The following is a 21,468-nucleotide window of genomic DNA, read 5'->3' as shown; positions in this document are numbered from 1 at the left end:
GAAAGAAGAGTTGCAAACTTACAGCAAACGTCATACTGGGGGTAAAATGTTAGATGCGTTATCCAAGAATGTTACTGTCAGAGTTTCTATTCAGCATTTTGTTGGAAGCCATGCCTAATGCAGAAATTAAAGGTAAATGTAACTGTTAGCAACGAAGAGACAAAATTGTTATCATACAGTAGGATTATCTACTTAGAAAATCCGAGGACTGATTAAAAGAAAAGTCACCAGTTTAGAAAACAAAACAAAGTTCAACCATCCAAGTATATAAGAAGTAAAGAAATATTTAAGATGAAAAAAAATTAAAGGTACAGTCTATGTTTTCTTCATCATGCTGAACAAATAATAAAGAAGCAGTCATTACTTACATTACATCTGATAAAATAAGTTTCACAGTCAAAAGTTTAATGGTAAATAAAGATGAAATTTATATTAAAAAATGAAAACCTAGTAGTACTTATTAGTCATTTTAAAGCACGTAATGCCAAGATACTTGAAAGAAAAGTAGGCAGAAATGTGAGAAGAGGCAGAAATGTGTACATAATGTGACAGTTTATTTCTTATAGAAATAGGTGTAGAATTAAATGGTGATCAAACACATGGAAACAAAAAAATACTTCCTTAAGTAATGTCTGGGTTATAGAGGACATGTTGGAGGATAATTTCAAAATAATGAAAATTCAAATTCTGTGCAAGCAAATTTATGTGATGATAAACAGTACTATAAAGAAAAAAACCTCTGTATTGGGGATAAGATTGGAAATACATGTTTTCTTTTTTTAAGGGATTTGTGGTTAGAATTTAGAAAAAACAAAAGAAATCAAAATGAAATAAAAAAAAACCAAGCATGAATGACAAAAATTTGAAAAATATATGAAACCATTAATTGTTTCTTATAGATTAAGTTGGTAAAGTGTCAGCTCAGTTGTAAAAGTACAATTAGTAAATTTATAATTGGAGATATATGAAATAGGTCAATTAGATTTGAAAGGAGTTATCTGTCAGCTTGATGCTAAAAACTTAATTACCAGTATCAAAATGTCTGTCTCCTTATAGAGATAAGTTATAAAACTGACATTTAAAAGAGAATATGTCCAGTCTGGTTATGAGAAATTTATTTAATCCACAAATTGTCAAAAATAACCAATTAAAATGTCATTTGCTTGTGATGGCTTTCCTGAGACTTTTCCGTACTATCAAAGGACAAATCCAAAGTATATACATCCAAATACATTCCAAAGTACAGATGACAATAGCAGGATACCCAATTCATTTGCTGAAGCAAATGGAATTTTTCATTAAAAAAATAAAAAAGCAAGATAACAAAGAAATTTAGGAGATTTTTGTTTATGAACATAGATGCAAAAATACTAATAAAATCTTAGAAAAATTGATTAGAGAAATACTTGGAAGAATTTCTAAAATAATTCCAGAATTACAAAGTTGATTTAACTGCTGCAAAACACATTACATTAATAACAAACAATAAAGTTGTATATCACTGTAATATGCACCAAAAAGGCATTTGAAAAAATTCAATTTCTATTTCTAATTAAAACTTAAAAAAAAATCTTTTTAGAAGTATGCTTTAGAAGAAAGAATCATAAGACCTCAGAATATTAGAGCTATATGGGGCCATACAAGTGATTAAATTCTGGCCCCATGTTTTACAGATGAAAAAGCATAGCTAGGGAGATTAAATGACTTACCTGAGGTCACTGAGCTTGACGGTAGGTCTTTTGACTACTGGTCGAGCTCGTTGTTATCCATTACTTTCCTTAAAAATGGAAACAAGGGTGCTGTCATTTCCAGTATTTAACATTATATAAAGGAAAGGATCTTGGAAGTAATGAATCCAATCCATTTACCCCTGCTAGGCCATCTCTGGTAAGTCCAACCAGCTGGTTGTCTAGCTTCTGCTTGAATGCTTCTAATGTTTGGAGAATCCTTTACTTAGGGATGCTGGCCATTTTGGAAGGCTCTACTTCTTGAAAGATGGTTCTGTGTACTGAATCAAAATCTGCCTTTCTGGACCATCCTGGAATTGTCAGACCAGTAGCTTCCACGGTAGGATGTGCACAAGGCCATCCTTGGAGGTAAGGAGAGAAAATAGGAAAATATCTATGTATGCTTATTTTTTATCTTAAAAAGAGAAAATCAGCTTTTGCTCATATTTAAAATATGGCTTGATATGAGACTATGTGACATACCTATCATTAAGCAGGGGTGATATTAAAAATGAAAAAAGCTGTGGCTGAGGCATTAACCAATCAGACTGAATGATGGTCAAAAGCAACTTGGTCCAAAATCAGCTCTGCACACTAGATAGCTGAGGGGAAACTGGAAATAACTCAATTTAAGTTGATGGTGGTTTGCTGCATTGCAGTTTTATCTGTGTGTGGTTAAGTGGATTTAAGGCTTATCAAATAATTCTTGTGAATAATCACAGATTGAAGATATTATAATAAAGCAACCACAAGTGAGCAAGTAGAAAATGATAGAGTGCTTTCCTTAACCTCCCACTAATCTGTCCTTTCAAGATAAAGATACCATTTTAACAGTGAATGAGAAAGCGACTGCTATTCCAAAGGAATTAATTTTATGGAGAGGGTATTTTGAAAACTAATACTTGGGAGTGTTTTCACCATTAAATGATTGCCAAAAACCAGATATCTATAAAAACTTACTTTTATACATTTAATAGTTAGAAATATTCTACCCTATAAAAATATTCCAACAAGGATCATTTCCATATGTTTAATTTGTTAAACATATCAAAATACAACACCTTCCTATTAATATTTAACAACTAATTGACATCTAGAAAGGTTGTTCTTGGAAGATGTGATTGAAAAATTAGAATAATTTAGTAAATCTTCCACTTGGATATCTTTTCACTTGGAAACCCATTATCTCCTTACTATCCTGATGAATAGAAATGCTTGTTACAACCACAAAAGGAAATAAAATATGTGAGTGTAGGAGTGGAATAAAAAATAGATTAAAATTTTTTTCTACAAGATGAAATGACGACACCTAGAAAACAAGTAAGTTGATGAAAAAATACTAGAGGTTAAAAATGAACTTAGCAAAGTTGCTTTCTTAAATACAATTCAAAATAGACTGAGAACAGCTACATATTGTGTGATTCCATCGCTATGACATTCTGAAAAAGGAGAGAATAGGTCTGTGGTTGTTTAGGAGCTAGGGGTGGGGGAATTTACTAAAAGGGGGCACGAAAAAACTTCTGGTTGAGAGAATCGTGATTGTGGTCATGCATGCGCTTGTTAGAATCCACAGAACTGTACACTTTATAAAGAAAGGTGAATTTTCCTGAATGTAAATTATAGCTCCATAAACCTGACTGTAAAAGGTAGATTAAGAAAAGGTGATCTCATTCCACAAAGGGACAAAAATCAATATATATATGTGTTCGTTTCGGTCGAATGCGAGATTTATAAAATGAAAATCATAGTGGAGTAATAAAGGAAGATACTAATTCATAGTAACAGCCTCTTCTTGGCTGGAAGGACCGAACACAGCCAAGATGACACTGAGCCCAGCAGGGCCAGAGCATCAGGTACAGACAGGTGACAGGACTGCGCCGAGCGTCGCGCTGAGGCGGCGGTTGGGTCCCGACCCGGCGGGGCGGGGCCGGCCAGCTCAGCGGCGGGGATCAGGCCTGCCTGCCCCGGGGCGGGGCCTCGGGAGCACCGGGCTGGCTGCGGCGGGGGACCCAAGTCCTAGAGTCCGGAGACCGAGGAGGAGACAGTGAGTGCGGCCCCTCGCCTCCCCATCCGCCCTCAGGGCAGGCCCTCTGCCCCTAACCCTGTTCCCCTCACCCCGCTACTATCACCACCACTAGCGGTCCCCGCCTGCCCCTCAACCCTCAACTACCCCTCCGCCCCGGGGCTCCCTTCCCCCACGCCCGTGCTCAGCGCCCTCGCCTTTCAGCTACCATTTTCCCCTCCCGGCAGTGGCCACCCAGCGCGAGGCTGAGATCCGGAAGGATGTGCAGGTGACAGCAGCAGGGCCTGGAGTGGCCGAGGTGCAGCCTGGGTTGAGTGGGGGCATTAGGCCTTTGGAAGCCCAGCCTGGCCCGGGTGTCTGTCCCCCAGGATCCCTGGGGTGGGGGCAGGGCGGGGCCTGGGCTGAGAGTTCTGAGGGAGCAAAGGCCAGCGGACTTGGGTGGATTGGAGTGGAGTTGGTGGCGCGCATAGGAGACTTGGCCCTGCAGACACCAGCTCTGGCTCTTCTTTCCCCACCCCTCACCCTACCCTTGGCCCCTGGGCCAGACCTACTACGGGCAGGTGCTGAGGAAATCAGCGGACCTCCAGACCAATGCCTGTGTCACTGCAGCCGGGCCGGTCCCCAGGCACATCCGGGAAGCTCTGAAAAATGTACACGAGGAAGTATCCTTGAGGTGAAGTTCCCTGTGCTGCCTCCAGGAAGACCCACACAGCAGCTTTCTCAAAAGATAGTGATGCAGGTCACTAGGGAATTAACCTGTCTCCCCCAACCCATGAGGCTTGCCTTGTCTATCATAAAACTGGTAAAGCACAACACTGATCATCTTATTGCTCTGTTTAAGAACGTCCAGTGACTCCCCCACACTCCTTTACTAGAAGGATACATTCACACTCCTTGGACCTGACATTCAAGGCTGTCCAAACTGGCCCTCCCTTCCTAACCAACCTTGGCTCCCTCTGATGCACAATACTGCTCTAGCCAGACCTTTCCCTTCTCCTGCCGTCAGCACTACCAAGGTGATTTCTGCCTGCCCAGATGCAGGTGTCAATCTAGAATGCCTTCTGTCTCCTTTCTACCTTCCACATCCTGCCCATCCAATACCTCACTAATGTCCTACTTTCTTGGTGAAGCCTTCTCTAATCCTTGAGCACCCCTTTCCCAAACCACTACAGTGCTTACTGCCTGTGCCGCTCAGTTTGTCAGTAAATCATGGGAAATGTTTTCTCTGCTTGTGTTTTACCTCCCCAGTTAAATACACTTAGGGGGTAGAATTCTTGTTTTACATTTCTCCCTCAATAACTAGCAAGTCCTGGACCTGCATTAGATGCTCAGTTAATGCCTAACAAATATTGTAGTTGGTTTATTTGTCTTAGAACCTGGTACAGGTGCCCATCAATACAATGGTAAACAAAGCAGATATTCATGGAGCTTCTAGTGCTGTGGGGGAGACTAAGCACCTAAAAAGAAACTGAATGAATAATAGAAGGAAGGAAGGAAAGGAGAGAGGGAGGGAGGGAGGAAGGGGTTGTAAGATTCAGTGGTTCCATATCTTCTAGTCTCTAGAGGGGAAAAAAATATGTGTATATTTTCTATTTCCCAGGTATTATGGCTGTGGTCTGGTCATCCCTGAGTGTCTGGAAAACTGCTGGATTTTGGACCTGGGTAGTGGAAGTGGCCGAGATTGCTATGCACTTAGTCAGCTGGTTGGTGAAAAGGGACATGTCACTGGAATAGACATGACAGAAGGTCAGGTGAGGCAATTATTTCAAAACCCAGGAGGAAAAATTCTGAAAAGCATTTTTTTAGAGATAAAGTTCTTTGCATGTGACTCTTCAAGGATAATTTCAGAAGGCTGCTGAAGGCAATGCTCATTTGTGCCACTACTGCTTCCTGACCTGGAAACTGAGAACTCTGATAATTAGGGGCTTTTCTGGTAAAAAACACAGAGTCAGAGGTTTGATCTGATATATGAATATCATGATAACTAAATAGAGTTTGGTCTTTTCCTTCTTTCTGCCATCTGTCATGAAAGATTTTCTTATTAAGTGAAGAGCTTATTCAGGCGAAACCCATGAACCCAGTGGGGAGTTTATGGCCACTGAGCTGTCCCACACTGTAGTATATCCTCCACGCCAAGATGAACCTTGTTTACTTACCCAAAATAGTCTGGGGGAAGTATATTCCATTAGTAATAGGGAACTTTAGGGAAAAAGTAATGTATTAAAAATTTTTAATGATCAAATTGATATTTTTCTTCCTTTAGGTAGAAGTGGCTAAGAAGTACATGAACTATCACATGGAAAAATACGGCTTCCGGGCACCCAATGTGACTTTCATTTATGGCTACATAGAGAAATTGGGAGAGGCTGGAATCAAGAATGAGAGTTATGATATTGTTATGTAGGTCTATAGCCTCACTGTTATGAATATAGCCCCTTTCCTATTAAACACACAAATGTCACCACTTTTTCCTGAACTGACTCTCATTTAGGGTGTTACACGAAGCTTAGCATGACTTAATAAAGAGAAGGAACTGGTCTGAGGCGCTTGTAGCCCACCAGCCCGCAGAACACACTAGCCCAAGGGAGAACTTATTTTGAACTTAACCGTGGTTTACCAATGAGCCCCAAAGACCAGCAAGACCACTGAGTCTGCTCATATAATATACTCTGACCTGTTATCTTTAGTATTATTTTCATAGCAAATTATAGGATTCTGTGTTTTTGTTTTTCCTTTGAGTTGTCATCAAATCATGCCCAGTGACAGCCTTAATAAAGCTGCCTTTGAGGAACTTAGTCTATTTACATGTGATAACGGAAATGCCTTGGGCAGTAGGCATCTAGTCCCAGGTCATTTTGTTGCATAGTGAACATCAGGGCAGAAACAAATAAGAAGCACGCCTTATTTTTTTTTTTTGTTCTGTACAGTTAAACTTGCTAACAGTTTATTGAGATTTTAAACACTCAGTGCCTCTCCCTTATCTTGGGGAAAAGTTGAGCGTAGGGAAGCGAGGACAGAGGTGGGAAGGATGAGGTAGCTTAGACAAAATGGTGGGAGCCATCTTTAGGGACCAGAAGGATTTGAAGGTCTCTAAGTGGTGTGCAGATTTGCTTGACATTCTGTCTGTTCTTTTTCAGATCAAACTGTGTCATTAACCTTGTACCTGACAAACAACGAGTGCTGCAGGAGGTGTATCGAGTACTAAAGGTGAGGAGAGGGAGACACGTGGTCTGTAAACATGGGATCTGTCCTGTTCTTGTCCCCTTGAGCTGAGAGTTCAAACTCTTAATTTATCCACTAAATTGAAAAGAGTGGCAAAAAGGGGACGTGACAGGAATACCCTCTATGGACTCCTGTTCCTTTCAGGTTGTAAAAGGTAGTAAATCTGAGAGTCACGATTGTGACTGAACATGGTAAATATTTGCTTTGTTGGCTGTTTCTCCTCCTGCCTGCTGCTGTATGTAGCATCAGCAGAGCTGCAGGAACCTTTGGACTGACTACTAAGGTTATTTTGAATATTCTTTTCTAGCATGGACAGTGTTTCTCAGGGCTCCTTATTTTGTATCTGTCAGGATGCTTGATCTTTGGGAAGTTAAAGAAGATGGAACTTTTACCTTAACTACTCTCTAAAAACTTGCAGGACTCTACACCCTCCATATGTATCATGAGATGTGTCTCTTTCTGATGGAAGATGGAAGATTCTGAGATTTCTGTGAGCCATTTTATAGACCAGCTCACGTGCTTGTAGAAGGTAGACACTATTGTAGATTCTAGATGTCCATGCTCCTGAAATTAGCTAAATAAAATCTGAAAATCACTCATATGCCTGAGATTTTCAGGGTGATTATTTTGAAAATATAATGTGTTATTATAAAAATAAATAACAACATTACAAAGGCTGTGTACTTTTTAAGGAAGAAGAGTTTATGAATACTGTTTACTTCTTCTGTTAGTTCTGTAACAACCTGGGGCTGCATTTGGCTCAGATTGGCTAAAAATTTAGGTAACCTGAATATTTTTTATTTAGGAGAGAGACACTCTTGTAGAGCTATTTTATTACTATTGGAAAGGGCACTGAAAAAAACCTTGGCAGTTGGCTATTGATTGTAACTAGGGAGGCAGCTGTTATTTGTTCAAAAAGTGTCAGCTCAAGAATGTCTGTTGTTTTTTTAAAAATTGATTTTATCCCTCATTCCTTTCTTGGCTATCTGGAACCAATGTCATCTTTAACCTTGTTTGGACTAATTCTGCTGTTTCAGCATGGAGGAGAGCTGTATTTCAGTGACGTCTATGCTAGCCTTGAATTGCCAGAGGAAATCAGGACACACAAAATATTATGGGGTAGGGGTGTTCTTTTGTTTTATTTTGTTTTAAGGCAGATGCATGTTCAAGTATAGCGCTCCATCCTGCTAATATCCAGGCTGAGCTTTGTGATGTGGGAACATGTGGGATTAGGTCAGGAGCCTGAGGTTCTGTTCCTCCTCTGACACTCAAATCTGGTATGATCTTGGAGAAGTTAATTAATCTCTTTGAATCATTGTTTTCCAGACTGTAAAATGTGAGTAACAATTCAGTCTTTCTTATAGGGCTTTTATGAAGATTAGATGGGATAATAAATGTGAAAAGTTCTTTAAAAGCTCTAGTGTGAAAATGGGGGTAACTGTTCCAGAGCTGATCCCTCCTTAATTCCCTTCTGTCCTCATCATTGGCATGTTGTTGATTCCTTTACTGTCATTTTCATGGAGTCTCTGGATGTTGAGGAGATAAATTCCATGTGTGTGGTCAGTCTGGCTATGAAATCAAAAGTTCCTGCTTTTAAAATAAATTATGTTATTTTTTTCTTATTATACAATAAGAAAAGGATATTGTTTAAAAGTTGGAAAATACAAAAAGAAAAAGAAAAAAATTGCTACTAATTATATAATCCAGCAGTAATGTTTTCATTAATACCATTGCCTAATCAATTATACAGAAGAGTAGTTCCCTTAATATCTGGTTGTATTGGTTGGTCTGTGATTTTTCTGTTTTTAGGTGAGTGCCTGGGTGGCGCTTTGTACTGGAAGGACCTTGCTATCCTTGCCCAAAACGTTGGCTTCTGCCCTCCACGTTTGGTCACTGCCAATCTCATTACAGTTCAAAATAAGGAACTAGAAAGTGTGATCGGTAAGAAACAGCAGCAGGGACTATTACAACTGCACCCTGAATGGTTCAAACTCAGTGATTAGCAAGTGTCTACGGAGTGAGTCTCATCAAGGAAACTTTGTGTTATCTGGAAGTGTCCACCCTGTCCCCTGTTTAATGGCAACTTCCCAAAGTTTGATATTTAATAAAGCACTTCGAAGTTATTCAGTAAATAGAGTGAAGTGCCCAGAAAGAGAATTGATGGCCTGCAAAGAAGAAAATCATCTTTATAACCTGTGCAGCCTTCATCTCCTGAGCAAAGCAATAGCCGTTAAGAGTCCTGGAGATGAACCACGAGTATATTCTGTTTTTAGGTGACTGTCGTTTTGTTTCTGCAACATTTCGCCTCTTCAAGCTCCCTATGACAGGACCAACTGAAAGATGCCAAGTTACTTACAATGGAGGAATCACAGGACATGAAAAAGGACTGGTATTTGATGCGAATTTCACATTTAAGGTAAATAAAAATTTCCACAACTTTCAGTATTCTTTCTAATCTTACCCTTGTTCCAGGAACCTTTCTTTTGAGGAAAATTTTATTTATTTATTTATTTATTTATTAATTATTGAGGTATAGTTGATTTATAATGTTATGTTAGTTTCTTGTGTACAGCATAGTGATTCAGTCCATACATATATATATATATATATATATATACACATTTACGTATTCTTTTTCATTATAGGTGATTACAAGCTATTGAATATAGTTCCCTGTGCTGTACCGTAGGACCTTGTTGTTTATTATCGAGAATTATTTCTTTAGCAAAATTTTATTTAAAAGACCGATACTTACTGGGTGTCAGGCATTGCTTTATATAACCCCAGTATCTGAAGGGGTACAAGCAGAGTTATCTGATAGGAGCAGGGATTGGACAGCTCAGAATCTCCTATGCTCACTCCTGGTTCCCAAGGTGTGGGCCCTTTATACACCTCCCAGGCACCTGGACTCAAGGAAATACACCTTAAAAACCACTAGTCCAAAGCCCCCTTTTTAGCAATAAAGAAGTTGAAACTCAGCAGTGGTTTTCCACATCTACCTCTGAGCAGACTAGACACCAGAGCAATAGGTATCCTTTTGCATTGTCACCAAAGAAAAGTGATTATGACCCGGGTCAGTTCTGTTTGGAAGTAAGCATGAAGCTAGCAGCAGGGTCTGAACATAAGAAAATACCCTATCAAAAGGTATCATCTTTTATCTTGAGATGCTGCTCAGTAGTAAAAGTTCTGGGCATTTTCTTTCTCTTGAGACTAAAGTGGCATTTCTTAGTATGTATTTTTCATGTTACCCTTCAGAAAGGTGAAACTGTTGAAGTAGATGAAGAAACAGCAGCTATCTTGAAGAATTCACGATTTGCCCAAGATTTTCTGATCAGACCAATTGGAGAGAAGTTGCCAACACGTGGAGGCTGCACTGCTTTACAAGCAAAGGTTTGTTTGGCTTTCAATTTCCTACCATCAGAGAACCATTTAAAAAATCATTACGCTTGCCACAGACCACTAAAGCAAGAAACAAATCATTATTCTTTTAGTTGGCCACCATAATTTATTTCTAGCATTTTTGTATCTATAGAATGATTTGAATTAATTTCATAGCTTCATTTTTCCAAAGCTGAGAGTAACTCAGAGATTTATAACTTGGTGCAGCCAGGAATGGACTTTAGGGTATCCATGAACCCCTTAAAATTATATGCATGGGAATATTTTCTCAGGAAAGGATCTGTTACTTTCATCAGGTTCCCAAAGGGGTACAGATACAAAAAAGGTTGCATTACCTTGGAAAAAATTATTCAGATTATACATATATAAGAGAGAGAGAGATAGTCAAATTGTCCTCCAGAAAGTTTGTACCAGTCTACATGCCTACCAGCAGTGTATGAGGATACCTTTCCCTTACACTCTCACTAATAGCAGGTATTTTAAAAAGATTTGCTTATCTGATAAGAAGAAAATAATCTGTTGTTTTGTTTTACGTATCTTGAACTTTTTGGCATGTTTATCGGCCATTTATGTTTTGTCCACTGTGATCTTCCTATGTAATTCCTTTGACCATTCTTTATTAGAGTGATACTTGTGTTTTTTAAATTGCTCTATATTATCTATTATATGTTACAAATGGTTTTTCTTAGCATGTCATTTATCTTATTTGCTTTTTTCCCTGAATAGATGTTTTCAATTTTTATGTGGTTATTTCCTTTATGGTTTCTGGCTCTGATGTTAAAATTAGAAAGACCTGCTCCATGTGAACATTAGAAATTTACATATATTTTCTAGTACTTTTAAAATATTGAGGTAAAATGTATATAACATAAAATTCACTATTTCAGCCATTTTAATGTGTGCAGTTTAGCAGCTTTTAGTACATTTACAGGGTTGTGCAATCATTACTACTATCTAGTGCCAGAAAAATTTCATCACCCCAAAAAGAAATCCTATACCCATTAAGGAGTCATTCCTCAATCTCCCCTCTCCTCCACCCCTGGCAATAACTAATCTGCTTTCTGTCTCGAGATTTGCCTATCCTGGACGTTTCATATAAGTGGAATCATATACTACATGGCCTTTTTTGTCTTGCTTCTTTTACTTAATGTAATATATTCAAGGTTTATCCATACAGCAGTACTTCATTCCTTTTTGTGGCTGAATAATATTCCCTTGTATGGATATACCACATTTAAAAATCCATTCATCAATTGATAGATGTTTAGGTTGTTTCCATTTTTTGGTTATTGTGAGTAGTGTTGCTATATGTATATGTGCCTCATGCACTTGTTTGAGTAATTGTTTTCAGTTCTTTTGGGTCTATACCTTGGAGTGGAATTGTTGGGTCATATGGTAATTCTTTGTTTAACTTTTTGAAAATCACCAAACTGTTTTCCACATTGGCTGCACCATTTTATATTCCTACCAGCAATGTGCAAGGGTTTCAGTTTCTCTACATCTTTTCCAACACTTCTTATTTTCTGTTTTGATTAGAGCCATCCTAATTGGTGGGAAGTGGTACCTCAATGTGGTTTTGATTTGCATTTCCCTAATGACTAGTGATGTTAAGCATCTTCTCATGTGCTTTTGACTGTTTGTATGATTTCTTCACCATTTGTATATTTTCTTTGGAGAAATGTCTCATCCTTTGCCTATTTTTAAATTGGGTTGTTTCTCTTTTGATTATACAGTTGTAAGAGTTCTTTAGATATTCTGGACACTAGACCTTTATCAGATACAAGATTTGCAAAAACTTCTCCTATTCTGTGTATTGTCTTTTCACTCTCTTAATATTGTCCTTTAATGCACCAAAGGTTTTAATTTTGATCAAGTCCAGTTCATCTATTTTTTCTTTGGTTGCTTGTGCTTTGGGTATTGTAGCTAAGAATGTATTCCTTAATCCAAGGTCGTCATGAAGATCCTTCTGGTACTTTCATGGTTTGTTTTTCACATTTACATTTTTATTCCATCTGTAATTCATTTTAGCATAAATATTGAGGTAGAGTGTGACTATTTTTCCAAATACTAACTAGCTCAAATTTTTCTACTCATTTATTAAATAATTTCCCTGTTTTGAAATGCTACTTTCTATCATATCTAATTTCTTAAATGTATATTTGAGCGAGTATTCCTCTGTATTCTAAAATGAGTATTTTCTAAAATATCTTAGGTTCATATTTAGAATTATTCTAGTAACTGAAATATTGGTGTAGCATTTTTTTCCCTTGAACCTATTTCTGTTGTTTTTTTTTTAAATTGAAGTATAGTCAGTTACAATGTGTCAATCTCTGGTGTATGCTATAGTATTTTTAAAAGCATTTTATCATAATTTATCTCAGGTCACCTCTCACAACCACCCTATGCAGAGATGAATAACTAGTTATAACAGATATTAATATCTCTCTTTCTCTTATTTATTTTTACCTTTTCCCCATTCATGCTGTTGTAATTATTTGATTAATCTATTCATTAATTTATAATATTTTATTATTTAGAACAGGCTTGGTGTTGGATTTCAAGTCTCTTTTGTCTTACAGACCTAACATTTACCAAAGTCATTACAGTGAAGTACCTCAAGGCACTGAGTGTTGGAAGCCCAGGAGAATAAGCTGGGGCGGGATGGTGGCAGAGCGTGGGGTTTAAGTACATGGCCTTAGAATCAGGTAGACTGGGGTCAAATCTTTGGCCCTGACACTTATGTGTGACCTAAGCCTCCTAAACCCTTAGTTTCCTCATGTGTATTGGAGAGGTAATAATCCCTTTTTCCCTCAGACTGTGAGAATCAAATGGAATGATATGCATAAATGTTAACCCAATGCCTGGCACATGATACCTACTCAAGAAATAGAAGTGGTTATGGTTATGGATTTGTCTTAAGATTCTTGGTCTCTTGGAACCATGTTCTGTGTATTTGCATTCTGATCATCTTTGCAGGATTCTTTCCTCATTCTCTCGAACACCCTTTCTTCTGGATTCTCAGAATTTCTGGAATCTTTTCTCCATGAATTTTTGCTTTCCATTGTTTGTATTTTGTAGTAATTTTAGCTACATGGAGCAAACACTGGTAGACAAGTAACCCTGTGCCTTTTTCTCCTTTTGTTACCTCACAAGCAGTCTTTAAGAGCAAAGCTTATTTAGAGATCATGCTCCAAAATGATACATTTGTAGCTGAGGAAGTTTAATTGGAGACAAGAATCCTGGAGCCAAAAACCCTAATATGTTCTTATTTGGCCACTATTACCAGCATGAATCCAGCCCAAGATAAGTGCAGAAGCCACCTCTAGAGCTGGAACTTTCTTTGTTTTATTAAATTCTCAAGCACTCTGTATTGTCACTCTTCCTGTGTTTCTAAGAAGGTGATTTTTTTTTTTGGAAAGTAGAGATATGTGAATTCTGACTTTCTAGTCCATTGCATTTCAGGAATGCTATTGCTATTTTGAAACTCACGGTAGTTCACTGATAACTGGTCAGAATGAATGTTTATTTTGAAAGGTTTTCATCATTCTAATTCTTCCATACCTGGTTTCCTGGATCCTGGCACTAAAAGCTGTCAGAAAATAACAGTTACAAGTAAAAGGAGTCTCTCCCCCTCCACCCCCGACAACACTTACTGCAGGTGCACTCTGGCTGTGAAAACTGTAGTTAAATGAGTTTGTTTCTACAGAAGACCCTTTCCTTCCAGCGTAGGTCTCCTAGTGAGCAGCACATCACGTGCAGGAGGGTTCCTGACCTCAGGTAGGAGTTGGCAACACTCTGCATATTTGGACTGATTTATCCCAACAGTCTCCTTTCTGTCCTGCCTTATTTCTTTCAGCCCACTGATGCACAGATGTCTTTACATTCCCTTCAGCTTTGTAAAATGGGGATAATTGACACCAAGGAAGATTGAAAGAATGAAACAGCTGTGTGTCCTAGAGATTAAAACCTTGTGCTCTTGGGAGAAGACTCCTTATCTTTTTAATGGAAGACCTTAATGATACATTCCTGAGTACAATGAGCAGGTGGCATGTAGGGAATTGCTCATGTTTATGTCTTCCTATCAGTGGCTGCAACAGAGGAATGAAAGTACAGCTTCTCACTGAGGGTTGACTTGATAATGGCTATTTTCAAGAACCCTTCTTTTTCTTTTTTTCTCCTCCTCTTTTTTTTTTTTTTTTAGTTCTTTTGGGGGGGTGGTAATTAGGTTTATTTATTTATTTATGTTTAGAGGAGGTGCTGGGGATTTAACCCAGGACCTCGTGCATGTTAAGCATGCACTCTACCACTGAGCTACACCGTCCCCCCTTCTTTTTTTAATCCTGACAAGCAAAGTGTATTTTGCTATTTAAAGAATTGCACTGCATCTGAAATGATGCATATAGGATGTGTGCTGTTCAATTAACAGTCATGGTAGTAATCACATGACAATAGTAGTAATAATATAGGAGACCTAGCCTTTATTGAACAGTTAATATGTTCAAGGCACCACATCACTGAGTCTTCACAATACTCCTTATACTCTTCATTTTACAGATGAAGAAATTGAGGCTCAGAGAGATTAATTTACTAATCCAAGGTAACAGCTGGAAAGCAGTGAATTTGAACCCATGTCTGATTCTAGAGCTCACATTCCTTTTTTTTTTTTTAAATATTCTTTACTAAATTTTCTTTTTTTTAAAATTGAGGTATAGTCAGTTACAGTGTGTCAATCTCTGGTATACAGCATAATGTCCCAGTCATGCATATACATACATATACAGACATTTATTTGTTTTCATATTCTTTGAAGGGAATGTAGTTTGGTGCAACCGTTATGGAAAACAGAATGGAGATTCCTCAAAAAACTGTAAATAGACTTACCATATGCTCCAGTAATCCCACTCCTAGGCATATGTCTTGGAGGGAACTCAAATTCGAAAAGATACATGCACCCCAATGTTCACAGCAGCACTGCATACAATAGCCAAGACACGGAAACAACCTAAATGTCCACTGACAGAGGGCTGGATAAAGAAGTTGTGGTATATTTATACAGTGGAATACTACTCAGCCATACAAAGAATAAAATAATGCCATTTGCAGCAACAGTGATGGACCTGGAGATTGTCATTCTAAGTGAAGTAAGCCAGAAAGAGAAAGAAAAATACCATATGATATCACTCATATGTGGAATCTGAAAAACGAAAAAAGAAGACACGAATGAATTTATCCTCAAAACAGTAACAGACTCTCAGGCATAGTAAACAATCTTATGGTTACTGGGGGGAAGGGGGTGGGAAGGGATAAATTTGAGAGTTCGAGATTTGCAAATATTAACTACTACATATAAAAATAGATAAAAAACAAATTTCTTCTGTATAGCACAGGGAACTCTCGGTATCTTGTAATAACCTTTGGAGCTGACATTCTTAACCAATCTGCTCTACTGAGGGTCTCCATATTTATACTTTTGATAGAATCACAGGATGTTGGTGCTGGAAGGGACTGCTGCCTCTTATTTTGTTCCAGTCTTGAGAGCTTTTAGGGCTGGGAGCATGCATTTGGAAGTGATATTGACATTACTATCTCCTGTTGGTGGGGAGAACATGCGGTGGGAAGAAGAGTATGGAAAATCATTTTCCTGGGTGAAAAAGAGGAGAGGCTAACTCTTCCAACCAGGAATGCCAATGTGCTGCGAGGAGGAAATTCAATGGATGTGAAGGCCTGGTAGCAGCAACCAGTATAGCCAGCCTTCTCCTAGGCTCAGAGATCTCCTGTCAGATGCTCGTCTGCTGTTCGGTGGCCCAGGTCCAGGCAGACCTCTTCACTTTAGAAAGACAGAAACTGAGGGTCAGGGAGGCCAAGGCCACCAGTAAGTTATTTCAGTAAAGGGAGTGGTCCCTAAGACTGCAGTTCATCAGTGTAGGCTCTGTGCCTGTCTTGTACACCCTTCTATTTGCAGTGACCACCAATCAAAAATGACTGTCAATTTATGTTTAATGAATTCAGTTTCATTCTGTAAGGTGGCTTGTTCATACTCTGGACTTCTAACCTTTGTGCTTGGTTTTTTGCTGTCTCTACTGGCACTGCTGTTGGAGGCATCTCATTTGAATATGAAAGGAGGAAAAATAATGACTGTCTTATCTGTTAAAAATTCCACTTAGTCTGCCCTGAAATCCTGCTGGTCGTGGTGGCAATCTCAACATCGGCACTTACTAATGATAGTCTTGATCTCTGGGACTTACACGTGAGCAAGAGAAGAAAGGTTTTTCAGATTAGAGGAAGGGAAGGAGAGGAATTTCAGCATTTCAGTGTCTAAGTTCCAAAAAGTTCAAAGGCAAAAAAAAAAAGGGAATACCACAAAACAAAACAAAGCAAAGTCAGCTCTCCTGGCCCAGTAGGGACCACTTTTCAGAAGCTTTAAATGAAGTTTACTTTGAAAGTAGTGATACCTTGATTAGAAGCTTCAGGAAAAGACAGCCACCTTTATATCTGAGTGACTGATGCTACTCCCAGGACCCCACAGAATTGTAAAATTTTATCCCTCTTTGAGGAAAAGCAACCTAAATCAAACTGAAATATTAGTGTTTGGGTCCATCAAAACACCTTTAATTTGTCCTTTCATCCTGGTTTGTCTTTTGACAGGATATAATCACAGATCCATTCCAGCTTGCAGAAGAGTCTGACCATATGAAGTCCAGGTGTCCCCCTGATGCTGCTGGCGGCTGCTGTGACACAAAGAAATGCTGCAAAAACTACAACTGACTTCTACAAGTGAAGACACTGGGCAGGAGGCTAAGAAATGCGTCACTATGTCTTATCCTGCTCTTCCACATAGCACATACTTACAAGCAAGAATAAACGGCAAAACATCCACTGTATTCTATATTACTGATAAAAATAAATGAATTATTTTTACAAAGTACTAATTAAAGGTTCACAGCAAATCACCTAAAGACTAGTTAAGCAGTTTTTGTCTTGACTAATTCAAAGTTCTGGTGCCACTTAGTGGTCAGAAATGGAACTGAGAAGCAGTGGAAAAGCCTGGCCAATGGGCAAGAAAGGCTTCAGAAGTAACAGTTGGCCAAGGGTCTCAGACAAAACGTGCTCCTTCTGACCTGCATAGCACCTGTTGGACTTTTCAGCATGTTTGCTCATTAAACAAAATTCCTACTGAAATCTTGGTAATCCTGGGAAAAGACGGCCAAATTAAATTTGGTAGGAGTGCTCTTGAGGTAACTGGTCTTTTAAATTAAAGTTTTTTTTTATTTGAGTGAAGAAACAAATGAATAATAATTTTTTGGACCCAGTTCACCCTAATGTATGACAGTATAATGAGTATCTGCAGTAAATCTTAACCAGATCAGAAAGAGTTTGATAATTTTTAAAAGATGAGCTAGGAGATAGAAAAATGGTGGTTTTTTTTTTTTTTTCCTTTATAAGGTGTCCTGGTTAAACTTTTAGGAAGGTATTAGATTTAGTTCTAGTTTCTATAGTTAAAAGAAGAAGATTGAGGAATATTTCAAGGATGGTTACATCATTGAAAATTAAAAACATTAAGGAAAGTTTCAAGAATGATTAAATAAATTGAAGTCCAGTTGTACTTGAAGACTTTGTCAGGGGGACACAGAAAGGGGGACACACAAAAATATAAGCCATTATCCTTGTCATCAGGAGCCAAGAGTTCAGTTTTTTAGTAACAGCCTTCAAGGAATGAAGAATTTCAAGGAATGAAGAATTTCAAGGAATGAAGAATTTCAAGGAATGAAGAATTTCAAGGAATGGAGAATTTTGATATAATCTTGACTAATTGCTCTGATCTCAGTGCAGAAAGAGCCAGGGGGAACTGGCATGGCCCGAGAGATTCTTTAGTTAGAGGTATGAGAATTTTTAGATCTTGTAGAACATTGGGATGAATTTCACAGGACAGACCCCTGTTTTAACAAAGCTTTTAAAAATGGAGAAATTGTCAGATTTCTGAGTCGGGTTCAGCTCTAGTCCCTAACTTACTATTACAAACCGAGGAAAGGACAGGTAGTATGTTTTAAGCCCAATACATATTTGTGACCTTGATTCTAAACAGTGCTTTCTTGGTTCTAAATTTCAATATCTACCCAATTGTACCCTACTTCAGTGACAGCATTAGTTAGAATACTACAGCTGGGATTAAGCATACTTCACTAGGCACGAGTGCTCGAAGATCCTATGAGGGGAAATAATGAAAAAAAAAGTAGGGGGGGTGTTCTGGTTATTTCGTTTATTAGGCTTTTCTAAATTTAGGAGGAAGAGTTAGTAGCTTTTTGCTTGTCATTCTGAACTTCTCAGTTCCCCCAGAAGATGTTGAGTGATGAGACTGGGCTAGAAATTCACACTGTTCTTTTCCTAAGAATAACATACTTTATATACTAATTTCCAACAAAAGTGTACATCTTAAGAATCGCGTTTGATATAGAATCTAGAAAAGATATGTATTAAGACAATATAAAATGAAAGTAGATGTATTTTACCCAGGAACATGCCATAAAGTTATTTAAATATTAAGAATAGGTGAAATAGACAACTAGGAATGTGACCTTTTAAGAACTTTAAGAGGGAGAGGCAGTATGGAGTGATGATTAAGAGCCAAAAGCTGATGCCAAACGTTACAGTTTTTTTTCCCTTTCACCTCTGCCGCTTAGTATTTTGGCCTTGAGAAAATAATTTAACATCTCTGTGCCTTTGTTTCCTCATTTGTACGAAGTTCTTTGAAAGCATGCGTAGCAGAGTTTAGATTATTTTTAGTTAAGATCTGTCTGGCTGCTGTGAGCATGTGATGTCAGGACCAGCTGAAGGCCGATGCTTCTTTTGCTGCTAGAATGTGGTTTAAAAAGCTGCCCTGTAGGTCTTTTGATAGGCTTACCTCCAGCATTTTATTATTACCATTTTTCAAATGTACAGAAAATTTTAAAGAATTGCAGCAATGACTCATTTACCTACCACCTCGTTTATATACTTGTGAACCTTCTGCAATCATTTAATACGTTTTAACATTTATATTTACTAACAGCAGAGCTACAGAAACAGAGACCTAATTCTTTTGTTGTCACAAACCCTTTTCAAAAGATGCTGGACTTAAAGAGTTTCAGGAGTAGATTTTTCTCTTAATTGATTGTTGTATCAAATAAAGTATTTTCAGTCCTTCATTATTACAGGGAGAGGATTTATTTTAAAGTCATGGAAGCCTGCAGAGGCTTTTCAGCTCACCAGCTGGGGGAGACCAGCAGTAACCTAAACAGGACCTCCACCCCACCCCACCTTCAGCCACACACGGCTTTAAAGGTCATGGCTTTGTGCCAAGGCAGCAGCAGAACCCTCCTCTAACTGACTCTTGGCCTTTCTTTGGATGGCTCCAGGGAAGCAGCCAAGGTCCTAAGTAGGTCTGCCTTATTAGGTTGGGAGGTCCTACTACATGAGTCCAGCCAGGAATGTGAACCTATCAATCCATCCTTTTGTAAAACAAAGAATGTTGTTCATTCTCAGGTTCTACAAGGATTGAGTCTTCAGCTACTGCAGCCATTAATGACGGTACACCCTGGAAGGAATTCAGGATGACAAACAGGATGAAGAACTCTGTGCTTTGGAAATACAGGTCCCTTAGTTAGATAGATCTCAGAATTTTTTATTAACCGGATTCTTACATCTTCCCATACATAGAAAAGCACTAAAATCATTAACTGAGATACTTGTCCCTTGTGACTAGCTGTGACTTTTACCTATGTATGCCTGACTGCACTTGTGCCCTGGTCCGCATCATCTTTAAATGCTGGCTTCTCCCCCTGCCTCTTTGAGGCAGGCCCCTCAGAGCTATTGAGAGGCTGTTTCCTCAGTAAGACCCTGAATACAACTCTTCTCACAACTCATAGGTTGTACCTTTTTCTTTCAGTCAACACTTTCATTTATTCCCTAAATATTAATTAAGTACCTACTGTGTACCAGTCACTGATCTAGGCATGGATCACTAACAGTGGAATATTATGAGCCCTGTGGGCCAACAGGACAAAAACAGCTAAGCATATTTTCTAAACTTTGCTGGCCCCTGTCCTGACTTCTGTGATTTGCCAAGTTTACTCAACCACGCACACATCACAATTTGGGTCTCAATAGGGGTTCTTTTGTGAACCTGTCCTAAGTGTCAACAGAGGGCGATTTCACTAGATAATAAAAGTGAACTCTTTTGTAAATATGAAGCTGGAATCAGACAATCCTAATAATAACCTATGACTTGAGCTTTATTGCTTCATTCCAGTCTCTATTTAACTGCTGATCCTGCAGTTCCTGTAAGCACAACTCCCACTGAGGTCAATGGGAGTGTTACGTGAATGTTAAGTTCTGTACTTCATCGTCTCCTACTGAGTGAGCCTTGCTTGTCTTGGACTGATGACCATACCAATCTCCTTCCCCGACCAGACACATGAGCCCCTCCTTTCATGTAGCAGAGCCCTACAGCAGTGACAGATTCCGGGAGAGGGGAAAAATCAATTTGGGACAAAAATGTTCTGCCCATTGCATCATATAATAGCAGAATGCCTCCTATACATTGTCCAGAAGCCAGAGAGAGTGAAAAAGTAGAATGGTGAATAGATGATGTTCTGGGTGCACTGTAAGTCAGACTTGGCTCTGCCAACTTTAAAAAAATTTTTTTTGGTGAGTAGGGAGGGTAATTAGGTTTGTTTGTTTATTTATTTATATTATTTATTTAATGGAGGTACTGGGGATTAAACCTAGGACCTCGTGCATGCTAAGCACACACTGTACCCTCCCCGCCCAGGGTCTGCTAACTTTAAACACTAGGCCTAAAACCGTTTATCTTCTTCTGATTCGTGGAACAAACAGTGATGCAGGAGACAGAAAGCAGGTATTCTTTCTCGAGCCAGCTCTGCTGCTGAATTAATTACTTGCCCCTTGGAAAATCATTTGTCCACTCGGGGGTTCACTTTCCCCAGCTGTAAAATGAAGGTGTTGAATTTAGCTTTACGTTCCCTTCCAGGCTCAGAAACAGATTTATGAGTATAGATTCTGGAGAGGTCAGTCTATAAAATTCATTTGAACTAGTTGCCC

The 21,468-nt window shown here is 38.6% G+C and overlaps 1 protein-coding gene and 1 long non-coding RNA gene across 3 annotated transcripts; one reads left to right on the top strand and one right to left on the bottom strand.

Annotated features, from left to right (window-relative positions):
- Window positions 1-2: 2 nt before the first annotated feature.
- On the bottom strand, window positions 3-4,287 carry LOC116667038. Its single transcript, XR_004323811.1, has 3 exons — window positions 3,959-4,287; window positions 1,710-2,089; window positions 3-114 (listed from the first exon to the last, which is right to left on the bottom strand). It is a non-coding gene; the product is annotated as an uncharacterized LOC116667038 (long non-coding RNA).
- Window positions 3,178-17,327, top strand: AS3MT (arsenite methyltransferase). 2 transcript variants are annotated; one of them, XM_032491021.1, is made up of 11 exons: window positions 3,636-3,771; window positions 3,978-4,018; window positions 4,296-4,423; window positions 5,351-5,501; window positions 6,014-6,150; window positions 6,888-6,957; window positions 8,010-8,091; window positions 8,782-8,913; window positions 9,246-9,388; window positions 10,228-10,362; window positions 17,017-17,327. In XM_032491021.1, coding segments are annotated over exons 1-11 (1,140 nt in total). In that variant the 5' UTR covers window positions 3,636-3,770; the 3' UTR covers window positions 17,137-17,327. The 2 variants fall into 2 exon arrangements, with proteins under 2 accessions (XP_032346911.1, XP_032346912.1); XM_032491020.1 differs by lacking the exons at window positions 3,978-4,018; window positions 4,296-4,423 and having other exon boundaries at window positions 3,178-3,771.
- Window positions 17,328-21,468: the final 4,141 nt, after the last annotated feature.

The sequence above is a fragment of the Camelus ferus genome, chromosome 11, assembly GCF_009834535.1.
Source record: "Camelus ferus isolate YT-003-E chromosome 11, BCGSAC_Cfer_1.0, whole genome shotgun sequence".
NCBI lineage: Eukaryota > Metazoa > Chordata > Mammalia > Artiodactyla > Camelidae > Camelus > Camelus ferus.
The sequence above is the reverse complement of the archived record's forward strand: the minus strand, read 5'-3'. Positions and strand labels throughout refer to the sequence as shown.